General features: G+C 33.1%; 1 protein-coding gene across 2 annotated transcripts in view; it reads left to right on the top strand.

The window, feature by feature from the left end:
- Window positions 1-15,018, top strand: part of LOC125646489 (uncharacterized) — a 59,298-nt gene that overhangs the window by 23,260 nt on the left and 21,020 nt on the right. For both annotated transcript variants that reach the window (XM_048872817.2, XM_056139871.1), the window contains exons 8-17: window positions 391-432; window positions 688-765; window positions 1,089-1,163; window positions 2,510-2,575; window positions 7,414-7,455; window positions 7,580-7,624; window positions 7,828-7,902; window positions 8,149-8,229; window positions 9,994-10,035; window positions 10,298-10,372. In XM_048872817.2, the coding sequence (XP_048728774.2) occupies window positions 391-432; window positions 688-765; window positions 1,089-1,163; window positions 2,510-2,575; window positions 7,414-7,455; window positions 7,580-7,624; window positions 7,828-7,902; window positions 8,149-8,229; window positions 9,994-10,035; window positions 10,298-10,372 (621 nt within the window). The remainder of the gene's footprint in view (window positions 1-390; window positions 433-687; window positions 766-1,088; window positions 1,164-2,509; window positions 2,576-7,413; window positions 7,456-7,579; window positions 7,625-7,827; window positions 7,903-8,148; window positions 8,230-9,993; window positions 10,036-10,297; window positions 10,373-15,018) is intronic.

Below are 15,018 nucleotides of genomic sequence, written 5' to 3'. Positions count from 1 at the left end.
CGATTTGTTAATACTATTTATGTGAAGCTTAGGACCACAATCGTAAGTGCGCCCCCAACTTCCTGTGTAAGGGGAGTAACTGAAAAAAATGTAGGCCATTGTCAGGCCGTTCTATACATATTTATAGGGCTCACGGAAGTTGTGACCGGTCAACAAGGGATGTTTACTCCTTCTAGACACGTGATCCAACCCTCGGTGTGTCCAGTGGTCCATGTTTGCCCTATTTTTAATTTTGTATTCTTTACAAGAATTATGAGATTGATCACTGAACTGGTGTGTCATTATTTTCTCGAATGTAGGTAGAATTAAATGGAGGTAAAGCACAATTTTCATATTTTTGACATTTATTTGATTCTTTTAAAACTTATTCTTGTATGTTTTTATTTTCAGGTTCGCGATATGATGACTGTATCAGAGAAACTGTGTACCAAGGTAAGACAAAATGATAAAGGCTGTTACCTTGGATCCACTATTTAAGTATTGGTGATGAAATCTAATTTTGCTATTTCTGTGATTGAGTAATTTCACAAAGTCAAGTTATCAACGGAGTACACTTTCTATGTACATGTATGAGGAAAAACAAAGTTTAACTATCCATAGATTTACATACAACTACTCCTTATTTTAAGCAAATTTGCGAAATTTATTTTCCCACGAAATACAGTGATTTGTTTTTTCTTTGTTCAGATGTTTTGGACACCTATCTGACCCATCAACCCCATCACGTGTCAGGGACAGGCGTGTACTGTCAAAGTCGTCATAAATGTGAGTTATATATCTTCAAACCAAAAAGGCATATTTGCATAATTCCCATAGTTACAGTGAACTTTTCTGTTTATATTTTATTGTCTGAATACTATAAATCACATTTTTATATTCGCGTGTAATTTCTCTAGACTAACCATTTAGTTTTCCCGAATAAACTTTTACACAGTGTCTGTGTTATTTCAGTGTTATGATATTTCAGTCTCTATGTTGTTTCATTCTTGAACGTATTTTAGTTTCTATGCTATTTATCAGATTTATGTTATTTTAGTTTCTGTTATTTTATCAGATTCTATCTTATTTCAGTCTGTATGTTATTTCAGTGTGGGGCGACCTTTTCCGTTTGCAGAGTGCTTCCAGTGCCCACTGTTCTAACGATTTTATCTATCAGATGAAGAGTAATGTATACATTTTTTTCAAATTTGCCTTTCAACATAGTCTAATTTCACACGCACGCAAGCCCACCCCCACACACGCACCCCCCCTCCTCCACAGACACACACAATCCCTCGTTCGATGAACAACCAACGTTCTGTAAATGAGAGAAGAACTTATTTTGTAAGTAGGACAGAATGTTAAAGATATTTTCACTTGGGCAATATGAAGACGTCCTGCCGAATTCGTTACATCAACATAGACTGTGAGTTTTCTATTTATCACCTTCCGGGTTCATCAACAGACACTCTGAGTTCTCTATTTATCACCTTCCGAGTTCATCAACATAGACTGTGAGTTCTCTATTTATCACCTTCCGGGTTCATCAACAGAGACTGTGAGTTCTCTATTTATCACCTTCCGGGTTCATCAACATAGACTGTGAGTTCTCTATTTATCACCTTCCGGGTTTCGTGAAAACTGTACTTCTCAGGTACCTGTAGCTATCCCTTACTATCATGCGAAAAATTTATATTATTCTTCGATTGACCGTTTCTGGGTTTGATCAACCTAATATATTTGATATGTAGTGTGTCAAATGTAAAGTAAAATGTGTCTAATCCTACTGGTACTCGCCACGAATGAGACTACTTCACGAATGTTTGAATAGTTAACAGACAACTACGTCACGAATGTTTGAATTGTTAACAAATAACTTCGTCACGATTGATTCAATTGTTAACAAACTACTAAATCACGAATGTTTGAATTGTTAACAGACAACTACGTCACGTATGTTTAAATTGTTTATAGACAACTACGTCACGAATAAGGGGTGCTACTCTAATCTAAATGAAGAAACGCATTATAAAATACAAAATCATAACATTCATTCTTACTGATTCGTCGTAAATGCCAGCAGATATACGTCATATCTCTGTCTTTATCTCCAAATTCATACCTACATCTACAAAGGCTGATACTTCCAATGTAATGCTCATGCTATGAAAATAATACGTTTGTTACATTTAATGAACATATTGCGATATTTCACTGTTCGAAATGTATCAAGATATTTCTTCTCTTGTAAAGCACGTTTCTTTTCTTAAATATAACATACTAAAACTACAACATACTAAATAATACGTTTGTTACATTTAATGAACATATTGCGATATTTCACTGTTCGAAATGTATCAAGATATTTCTTCTCTTGTAAAGCACGTTTCTTTTCTTAAATATAACATACTAAAACTACAACATACTAAATCAGATATATACATATGAAAAAAGTTCATTCACTCTTGTTACTTTATGAACGATCATTCTCCATTTGCAATACAATCACGACCTCGATATCACATTGCAGCTGCCTATGATATGAATGCTTCACCAACATGCTCCGCCTGTCACACTGTTGGTACGCACAACCAGGGTATGTATGGGTTCATGATGCATCAGTTCCGAATCTGTAACATATTTATTGTTTGATAGCAATTCATGGATGGGTAGGATTTTATCTCATGGTCTAAATAGATGAGATTTTATATTATAAAATGAATGAGTTCAGCTTTTCCATCGTCAGATTCCAATATTTATGTAGCAATATTCCATTATCACCTGCATATGGTGTTTATATCTCTCAAATAATTAGATAACCAAGAGCTTGTTCTGCGTATGATTTGATTTCAAATCGAGGTAGGCTACTGACCAACAAGTTGATGATACAAGGGATTCAATAGCATTTCGCAAATTTTATGATCGTTATAATGATCTAGTTTGGCAGTACAACCTATCAACGAGTCAGATGCTGTCTGAAGTGTTTCATACCAATTGTTAGACCGTTCTTAGAGCATTAATTTTGACTACAGATTACTCAGTTTATCTGATCAAGACACAGGACTCACTAACTGATAACTATGCGTGATTTCATTACAAGTTTTGAAAAGGTGGGATTTTATTACAAGCTCTATATATGCTTAATTTGATTACAAACCCTGAATAGAAAGGAATTTATTACAAACTCTGAATAGGTGTGATTTTATTACACTTTTAAAAGGAGTGATTTTCCTACAATGGGTGCAGCTTTTCAGGCTCTGAATAGGTGTAATTTTGTTTTAGGGTAGGAATATATATGGTTATATCACATGATCTAATTTACCAATTTGATACAACCTGTCATTGGGTAAAATGTTGTCTGACATGTTTCATACCAATTGATGCCGTTCTTTAGACACTGATTTTGGCATCGGATTACTCCGTGTAGGCGGCGGTTGTGACCGGTCGACAGGGAATGTTTATGCCTCCTAGACAACAGGTACCACCTATGACATACCTAGGGTTCGTGTTTGTCCTACAATTAATTTAGAACTCTTTTTTAATTTGCATTTTCCATTAAAAGATATATGCATATATTATCAAATAACTTCGTGTGATACCAATGGAATTTTACCTTTCACATTCACATTTCACATTCATCACCCACTCAAACATAGTTTCACACAAACAGTTCTACATGCATCAAATTTTAGTACTGGTAACTTAGAGGTTTTAGGTATATTGAATAATGTAAAAATGCAATATATAAAGTACAAAGTGTATATACATGTATATAAGATAATTAAATTTTACATTATTGTGGTTCAAAATTATTTTTCCAGTTTGTCCATTGAGTTTCAAACTCGGACAATTTACAATTATGTATTGGGGATGCTTACTCCTCCTAGGCACCTGATCCCACCTCTGGTGTGTTCAGGGGTCCGTGTTTGCCCAACTATCTATTTTGTATTGCTTGTGGGAGTTATGAGATTGATCACTGTTCGTTATCTTCACCTTGCATATGCCTTTCAATGCAGTATTTTGTTCTTAAATGAGAAAGTAATTATATAAGGTAGGAAGATCATTTTTACATAAGCATGAAAAAATATAATGCTGATTAGCATATAATATGATAAAGTTTTCTACTCTATTGTTCTGATTTAGTGGAAATTCACCCAAAATGATATTAATAGCATTGAAACAAACTCTATTAGAGGTTGTTCTGTAAATATGCAAACTAAAGTCTCTCCAAAGTGGAGTTATTTTATCACACATGACAAAAATATGCAGAATTTATTTCTATCTCTCTATTGCAGAAATTGCAGTTGTCAGTGGTTTTGATATTGATATTTTAAGATGATAAATAACAGGGAGTAATCGATGAAGGATTCTACACTGTAGCCACTGCACTGATGAATCAGATGTAGTTTTAAAACAAACTTTGAAAATATATTGTACACCTAAATCAGTAATTCCATAGGGAAATAACTCCCCTTTTCTCTTGATAATTGAAGAGGGGAGTACCTCATTAATATCTAAACAATTATAGAAAGATTTTGTGCATTTTCCATTCAGCGGAATAGTCTAAAAATAGAAAGGCAGATATGGAAAGCAGTCCTTTACAGCATTAGTTCAATCTATAGACCTATATTCTAAATATTTAAAAATAGCACATATCTTACTAATATATATCATTACACATACATGAGGAATATTGACTATTTGCTGATAAACTCTTCTTGTTAAAAATTACAGTAATCTGTTTAAAAATCAAAAATGTTCTTGATACCAATCTTAAAAAATGCAATGCTTTCATTGATTTTTATATTCGTGTTATACCATACTGGAATATTGCAAAATTTGTTTTTCACATGCTTTGTACATTCATTTTGTTTAATAACAGATAGCCATGAGGTAAAAGCTTCACACCAAAAACTATTATCATTGGATATTAGAAAATTTGAGATATAAGCATCTCCAAAGTCAAAAGGTTTATTTCTAACAACACTACTATTGATAGCTAAGATATGTCTAACCATGGACTACAACTTTTTTTCAACTTTTTTTTATCCATAAGCATTTCAGTGATTTTATAGAGTATTCCATATTACCATTTTAGCCCCCCCCCCCCCCCCCCGATGTGTAGTCCTCGGTTGCAACAGCTTTCTTTACCTTGTCACATTTTGACTTCCATATGAATTCAAATATATCTGTGTGCAGTGATGCATTTTTTCATGTTGTAGTGTAGGAAGAGTGATAAATAAATTATTTAGGTTTGGTAAAATGAGGGTTTTTACAATGAAAAATCGGCCAATAGGCGTAAGAATCCGTTGGTTCCATTGTTGAATAAGAGACTTAATTTTTGATAAAACACTATTGTAATTCATGTCTATGATTTTGTCTAATTATACAGAGAATTGAATTCCAAGTAAAGAGAAGGTTGTTGATCTGTAGTCTAGCTTCCATCTTGAATGATAGGAAAATTCGCTTGATTTTTTTAAGCAATCCATACATTTTTTGTATTTGAACTATTTACGTTTAGAGCAGAAAATTTAGAAAGAAATCTAAAGTATCAAGAGCAGCAAATAAAGAATTCAATGAGCCATCGATCGATCGATCGATTGAGAGAGAGAGAGAGAGAGAGAGAGAGAGAGAGAGAGAGAGAGGGTATCAGCATACTGGAAGATTTTGTGTTCTTTGTCATTGTCAAAATGCCTTAAAAATTTTATTTTGTTTTATAAGAATTACCAGAATCTCAGCGCAGAGGAACAGATATGGAGCAACTGGACCCTCCTATCTACAACATCTTTCAATATTGATTTGTTCTGATAAATAACCACGTTGTAAGACAGATGCTTTGAAATTAGTATTTAAAAATTTAAATCCACACAATTTTTTTTTCCAAATCGAAAGTACTCTAGAACCTTATTGGTAAATAACCAAGATATTGAGTCAAATGCTTTTTAAAAATCTATCAACACTAGTAATCCAGGTATATTTTTAAATTCTGTACATGTCATTAGATAATAGACAAATTTAGTATTTTCACCAATATATCGTCCTTTCATAAATCAAGATTTTGTAACTGAAATAATTGAATATAATATTCACTTCAATCTATAGCTCAGACAACCAGAAATAAGTTTATAAAAGATATCTAGTAAAGTAATGGGCCGCCAATGTTTGAAATACTGTCTTGGCTTTCCCCTCTTGGTAAACATGAAATAATGCCAAGTATTTGCGAAATATTAACCTCTTTTTGTGAAAATACAATTGTTCTTGTTATGAAATATTTGAAATCATTCCAAAAGAATTTTAAAAGAAACTCAGCGGTAAACCCATTACTGCCAGGGGACTTATTATCTTTCATTGTTTTTAAGACTTCCAAAATTTCACATTCTAGAAAAATACCTTCCAGAGAGTTAGATGCATGTTCATATAAATGTTTTTTGATCAGGTGTGTCTATAATTCTATTTAGATCAATATCAATTAGTTCTCAATCTTTATGTCCATATGTCACATAAAATGATTTAACTTGCTTCACAATTTTGAAGTTGTCATACATAATTTTGTTTCCTTCAGCACTGACCCTTTTTATTGTTTGCATCTCTATTATGAATTCTGTTGAAGATTATGCCAGACGATGGGCTAAATATGAAGAAGATGAACTTGCAACATTGTCAGAATGGATTAAAAATACAAGAGGCTGTCCTTCTGTGTTTAATAAACCAGAAGTGATAAAAGAATTCGATAGCCTACATGAGGAATATGTTTTGGTTGCAGCTGACAAAGCTTGTTCATGTTACGGATTGTGAGATTGATCACTGTTATCTTCATTTGTTCATTTTACGGATTGTGAGATTGATCACTGTTTGTTATCTTCGCTTGTTCATTTTACGGATTGTGAGATTGGTTACTGTTTATTTGTTCATGTTACATATTGTGAGATTGATCACTGTTTATCTTCATTTGTTCATTTTACGGATTGTGAGATTGGTAACTGTTTGTATGTTAATTTTACGGATTGTGAGATTGATCACTCTTTATCTTCATTTGTTCATTTTACGGATTGTGAGATTTGTCACTGTTATCTTCGCTTGTTAATTTTACGGATTGTGAGATTGGTTACTGTTTGTTATCTTCATTTGTTGATTGTATGGTAGATTTGTTTTGCACACAATTTATCATATTATGTTTGAAACAAAAATTCGCATTAGACATGATATAATTACGTGGTATTGTATGGTATCTGTCAAAGAATGTCGTAGGTATCATGTAGTATATGTTTACAATGACGTAATATTTTTTTTTTTTTTTTTTTTTTACAATACTTTGTTTTTGTTTATGATGATTGGTTTGTTTATGATGATTAGTATTTGTTTACAATGATCGAAATTTGTTTATTTGTTTACAAGGATCCTATTTCACTGTTTACATTTCGATTCATATTTTAGTCACATCATCTCCCAACCAGCAACACTTCACGAAACCTGAAAGTGAGCATTATTTCTTCAGTTTGTTTGATAATATCACAAAAGTGTTCGAGTGTTTTATACTTAGTATTGAGACAATCAAACAATAACAATGATTCGAAGTTAAGCTAATTATTTTTCATTACAGAGTATGCAGCTTATAAGAAAGGAGAATGCCTCAGTGAGCACACGGGTTAGTTTTATGTTTAAATGTTCGATCAATTAATTTTTAAATTTCATAACACAATAAATATGCTGTTTGTAGGTGATCTACATGTGCACATTGAAAAGTTACCTACAAGAATATTCAAAATTTTAAAGAATATGTTGAATATCTATATTTCATATCAATAGTTAATGAAGAACGTGATGATGCTAAAGAACATTACATTTTAGTATGGTCGTTCCTTTATTACGAAACTGGATATCCTAATGGCTTAAGCAGAGAAAGTGTTATACAGGAAATGGCAGGTGAGGAACTTTCATTTGCATGTATACTTAAGGGATGGAGGGGGGGGGGGGCTTTCTTCTGTATTCACAAACCTAACATGGTAAATCTATAATGGCTGAACTACTTGTCTTCCTCTCATAGTTTCAAATCATAAATCCTAGCTATGGATAGTAATGTGTAACATCACGAGAGAATGGTTTTTCATACAGATATCTATTCACAGAAGGATTTAATTTCTATTTTCTTTATCAAATGTTTTATAACAGCACTCTTTCCTAATGGCACAGACGATACGTGTGTTTGTACTAAGAATAAGGATCTGCACTTCGTCTCCCTAGGACATCAAGGTAAGACATGAAAATACGAAGGTAAGACATATATAACGAAGACGTCCAGTTTCCATTGATCAGAAACTGGCTGTGGGAAATTATTTACCCTATACCATATCAGAACTTGATGTGCATGGACCGAGTTCAAAGGGACTTTCATTATGTGCGTTGTGTCTCAAGTCCAGATGGCTATTTTGGCAAAACACAGATCAGTATATTGAAGAACATTCTCTTATCAGTTACCATGGATATCGACTGCTACTTTGTGTCATTTTGTGCTCGTCAACTCGTGAATAATGTCTTGAAATGCAAAATGTTTGACAGTTTTACTTAATCAAGGTATAAGGCTGACTACGAGTGTTTCCGGTCGACAGAGGATACTTACTTCCCCTAGGCACCTGATCCAACCTCTGCTATGTACAGGGCGTCGTGTTTGTCTTAATCCAGACTCTGCATTCCTTCGCAGTTGTGTTAAGTAGGGCCATAGAAATATATCAGGAAAAAAAGCATTAATAAACAGATCAATTTGTGACAAATTCTGTAAACACAACCCTTTTATACAAAAACAATATGTATATATCATTAAGTGCATATTGACCTCTTATACATTTTTCACCAGACCGACAGTCTCAACATCAACTCTCTATCACGTGATCAAATATCAAGATAAAAACGTATCGTGTATGTATAAATCGTTAAATTGGCACGATATCCAGATATCAATGCAAGTTGAAGTTAATATAACTTCAAAGCATATTGATTTCTTAATTTGAAAAGTGCTGAGAGCAAGTTTATTGTGACTTGTAACATGTCTAATTTTTGCATTCAATATGCAAGATGCAGCGATTTTTGCACATACGAAGTTGAATCTAGCCTGAAAAACATATTTTCTGTTGAAGCCAGAACTTGCTCCCCTAACTTTCCTTTGGCACTGAAGTTCACATGTCACATAAATGAAACATCTTTCACTTAAAAACCTCGGGGTGTCGTGCCAATGATGAAATTTTTATGTACAGAAACCCTGTTTATGCAAATGAGTCCATTGTGAAAGTAACTATACGTGTAGATTAGGGGCGATATCAATATCACAATATAATATGGATATTACTTTAGCATGTATGCTATGTAAAGAAGAAATTGAAACTTTTTCAATATCAAAGAGAATTAATATAACCCATTTGACAGAAACTTTTACGCGATTGCAGTTTACCGTTTGACAGCGGTGGTAAATAACGAAACAATATTTTGACATTTCCAACCACAAAAGGACTGTAGATATGTACGTCATGACCTTCGTCATGACGTAATTTTCATTGTGACGTCGTGCAATGTGCCAGTGCGGTAAAGTATATTTATGTACAGCACTGGTATTAAAAATTTTATGGGGAAAGCCTTAACTCAACCGCGTTATAGAAGTTATGAGATTGATCAATCTGCAATTTATTCAGTCTACAAAAATAGTCACATAGTCTTAGTTTTGCACATGTAGAAAGAAGATTTTCTACTGTCAATTGTTGATGCTTACAAGGTTATGCGTTTATGGGAATTTCCTAGATGATTTGCATAAAGCTCAGCTAATATGCATAATATTATTCCTCTCAAGGGAATATCAATATACATGTATATGAAAATTAAGTATCTTTCTATTATTTGTAGAATTCTCATGCACGTGTCACTGAAACGTTTAGTTGTACACAAATGATGTATTCTGGATAAAACAGTATTCAAGACATAAAAGTAATATTTCTTAACCCATGTTATTTCTAAGGACTGTGATTTCAGACTATGTCCAATCTTGTTCGACCTACAACTCTGACTACAGAGGTATGTATTAGTCATGTACTTAAATTCTTATAGGCCTCCTATTCACTTTGAAAAACATAAAATATTTCCTTCTGTGAATGTATTGATGCTGGACGATTTTACTTCTACTGACACATATCTCCAGTCGCTATATCCTAATTATTGAAATATTTTACTTTATTCCATCTACTGACAAAATTTATTTCTAGGCATTACATAACATCTACTAATACTTTTATATTTAGGCGTTTTATCCCTTTTACTGACACATTTTGATATTTAGGCGCTATATCACATCTACTGGACCACATGAATAGTGTCAATTCCTCTCCTCAGACATGTCATTCGCATACAGCAAGTAAGTATGGATATTGTGAAATTTACTGAGAGCTGATTTCCTGGTTGAAAATATCATTCTTTACGATAGTTTACTTCCGGTATTCATTTAAGAGAAACTGTCAGTAACCATTAAGAATTGTCTTTAAAATGTGGAAAGTGCAAAATCACAAATCTGAACGAAACTCTCACACTTTTGTGTATGGTAATAGTAAATGTTAAAAAAGCGAAAATTGCTGAAACCATGCATCGTGTCCATGGCAACTGACCGTACCCACAGTTTAATCATTAGATGTTGAGTTTTTAATCTTTTCACAAATATTTCTAATAAAACAATTTCCCAACAATGTACAGTGAATGGAAATTCAAGAAAGCACTTGGAATATTGTACCTGTGATTAAAAAATGTGCATTTTCTTGCTTATTCTTAAAAATAAGTCATAAATTAAGGTAAAAAAGACCATTGATGACTTCTTTTCAGACACTATTTTCTCTGAAACGCAGCAGGGCTGATATTAATTTTACATGCTGTTTTAAGACAGCTATTTATACTACCAATATAGTAAATAAAAACAGTTAAACAGTTTACCCCTTTTTGTAAAACCCCTCAAAACTCTACACTAGTGCCTACTATTTCACACAATTATTATCCCCCTTGATGCGAACTCTCTAGAATTAAAGGAAGAAATGAATGAATATCACTTAGCAGACATCATAAAAAAATCTGAATGATCATTAAGGAATTCATTGAACAGGAAATTTAAAAGATGATGTAAAGATTTGTCTATTTTTCTGTAAATTAGATTTTATATGTTAATAGTGAAGTTAGAATCCATGTAATCATTCCAAATTCATACAAACTGTGTCAATGACAGATAGTAAATTAATAGTAAACACCGGTAAATATGATTCGAATTCGATTTGCCCAACTATCTATTTTGTATTGCTTGTAGGAGTTATGAGATTGATCGCTGTTCGTTATCTTCACCTTGCATTCGAAGTATATCTATTGTAGAACACTTGTTTCTCTTTAAAAAAAACCCCAAAGATCCGCCTAACAAAAATATCTAAATTATTTTCAAAACTCAATCAGTATCAATGCCGACGTCACATTTTCACCTCATATTGCGTCATACTCAACATGCATTGTGACGCTCTTTTTGTGTACTCAAAGTATTTCATTCTCAATGAAATAATTTATTTTTTTATCAAATGGTCGATGTAATTTCTATTATAATGCAATTCGTATTTCAAAATATTGTATATGTAACGATGTGGATTGTTGTTCTGATGAGAAGGGAGAAGCGGGGGGGGGGGGGGGTGGGGGGGGGTTGTTGGTAGATCCTCTAACTAGTAACAAATATCCCAATCCTATATACCATTATTTGCCTTTGAGCATAGCACACACGTTTTCCAATTACAAATTCCGTAATTCATATATTTCAGACCACATCCGTATTTTAAATGTAATAAAACAATACACTTCCAGGGGCGTAGCTAGGACTATTTCAACGTGTAGACCGGAAAAATGAAACCCAAATTTTCACCGAAACGCGAAAGTCCAAGGAGGTGAAGGTTAACTTGTCAGTAGCCTGCCTCGATTTAAAAACTGACCATAAGCAGTACAATCTCTTGCGTATCGAATCAGTTGGGAGATAAGAACACCATATACAGGTGATAATGGAATATTGCTACATGAATATGGGAAGTTGACGATGGAGAAGCTTAAATCATCATGTTTGTCATAAAGTTAATATAAAATAAGTAATTATGTGTTTTGAATATGAAAAAATATGTAGACACGTGTCTACTCCAGCATAACGAAGCTACGCTCCTGACTTCCTAGAGATTTCGATATAGAAATACTTGAGACCTAATTCTTATTCCAACATCTTACATGTATGTATCAAATGGCAGACCCCCCCCCCCCAATAGTAAACTTAACGAACCTCCTGGTTTTATTTATATTCTATGACCTTGCATTGTACATTTTCCCATAGTTGATACTTTTCATGAAGAAGCATTGTGTTTATCTACACATGAGTTTGAAAAATAAATTTGTAAAGTTTTGAAAATATAATCTTGTGATTTATATCTATTCCCAGATATTTCTTTATTCTATATCAAGTTTGCATATATAGCTCTATTCAATTTATCTTCCTGATCATATGAAAGTTATAATTGATAGTAAGTAATGCACTGCAAGCATACATCAAACAAACTTAATTAATATATGTGTGGAAGTTTCTCTCTCTCTCTCTCTCTCTCTCTCTCTCAACCATAATATATATAAACCAAAGCAATATGATTTTAAAAAAATACACAGGTTGGTTAGTAAATAAAGATATATACATGTTTAAATCAAATCCAAATGCAGTTTATGTCAACTGATTAAATACGAAGGTCATTGGTTAATGTATGTGACCTTGAGATTGTAGGACAATGTCATTTAAAATTTCAATAGAATTTAACATGTCATTAGAAAGTAATTGATGCACCCATAAGGCAAATATTCTTGACCTAAATTATATCATTAGCCTAGTAATTAGATACATTTGCGTAAATGTAGCTGAACATGAAAAAATGGTGTTTTTGGTCAGGTCAGTAACAAAAAACTAAAAGTTGTTTAACTGATTTTATTTTTTTTTGAATAAAAATCTAACATTTGTTATTTCTTTCTATATTTTCTATATTTTGAAGACCTTGCCTGATTTTGTTGCGTTTTTGAATTTTTTTTTTAGGTAAAACATCTATCGCTTTATTGAATTTGTGACTGTATACAATGAAAGGTATGTTGGTTGTCATGGCAACTATTTTTTGCTGAGATATTTAAATTTGTTATTTCAACAACATTTCATATTGGCCTTTTTCATTTACCTTAAACTAAAAAGATATGCATCTTAGTATCGTAATTTTATTTATTTTGGACTTTAAAGAGGCATACTTCACTGTTTTTTCAAGGACTCGTTACCATGGTAACAACAAAGTGATCAATAACTCTGTGTTTAAGTGACTCACACATGCCTTTTCAATGATTTTATCAAGAACACTGCATAAAATTGTAGAATTTTTCAATAATTTTATTTTTTGCACTTTCCAAAAAATTCTCCATGATTACTGACAGCTTCTCTTAAAGTCTTCGATAAGTCCATAACACATGCAATAAAACTTTAGATGCTTTAGTGATTTCTCAGTTGAACAACTTAAATGACACCACAGAGTCGTCCACTTCTGCTTCATACTTAGATATTTTATTGAAAGTAGACATTAACGGCAAACTGATAACTCAACTGCATGACAAACGGAATGATTTCAGCTTCTCCGTCGTCAACTTCCCATATTTATGTAACAATATTCCATTATCACGGTTCACCTGCATGTAAAACTTATTCGGTATCAAGTTTGATGCATCAGATGCGCATTTCGACAAATAATGTCTCTTTAGTGATGCTCAACCGAAATGTTTGAAATCCTAAATAACAATGAAATTTTAGAGCTATTATAGCCAAAAACAGCGTGCCAAAAAATGTGGAGTCAAATTCGTTTAAGGAGAAGAGCTATGCATGAGGGAGATAATCCTTAATTTTGCAATGAATTTCTAAATTTTAAAACAGTAATTAAATATACATCCGTATTTTCAAGCTAGTAACGAAGCACTTAGCTACTGGGCTGTAGAGACTCTCGGGGACTAACAGTCCACCAGCTGAGGCCTTGACCCAGGGGTCATAATGTAAAACTTATACAATACCAATTTTGATGCACCAGATGCGCATTTCGACAAATAATGTCTGTTCAGTGATGCTCAACCGAAATGTTTGAAATCCGAAATAACAATGAAATTTTAGAGCTATTATAGCCAAAAACAGTATCCCAAAAATGTTTAGTCAAATTCGTTTAAGGATAAGAGCTATGCATGAGGGAGATAATCCTTAATTTTGAAATGAATTTCTAAATTTTATAACAGTAATTAAATATACATCCGTATTTTCAAGCTAGTAATATGGTGTTTATTTTTATCAACTGATTTGTTATGCAAGAGCTTGTTCTGCGTGTAGTCAATTTTTTGAACCGAGGTAAGTTACTGACAAACAAGGGTTTCAACAGTCTTGATTAAAGTCAGCATTTCGCAAATTCAATGGTCGTTAAAACGATCTAGTTCGTCCATGCAACCTATCATTGGCTCAAATGCTGTCTGGCGTGTTTCATACCGATTGCTAGACCGTTCTCGGCACACTGATTTTGACTATGGGTAACTCCGTTTACCTGATCAAGATATAGGGCTCACAGCGGATGTGACCGGTCGACAAGGGATGCTTACTCCCCCTAGGTACCTGATTACACTCTGATGTGTCCAGGGGTCCATTTTTGTCAAACTATCTATTTTTCATTGCTTATAGGATATTGATCACTGTTCGTTTTCTTCACCTTTCATCTATCAGCCATCTATGTTGTGAATCAGATGCATTCAGTTTTTCAGTGTATATCAACTCGCCTGAATAAAAGTATTAAATGCCCCATTCAAATAAGCCCTCTTTCTAATATGTGTAAATCTTAGATATACGCAAATGTTGTGCCTGGATGCGTTTTGGTTCATATGAACGGAGAGAATGAAGGAATGCGAGTATTTTTACAAAATTAGATCGGCCGCGATAGCCCAGTAATAGAACAT

Source organism: Ostrea edulis, chromosome 6, assembly GCF_947568905.1.
Source record: "Ostrea edulis chromosome 6, xbOstEdul1.1, whole genome shotgun sequence".
NCBI classification, from domain to species: Eukaryota; Metazoa; Mollusca; class Bivalvia; order Ostreida; family Ostreidae; genus Ostrea; species Ostrea edulis.
Note: the sequence above shows the minus strand (reverse complement) of the source record. Positions and strands in the feature narration are given on the sequence as shown.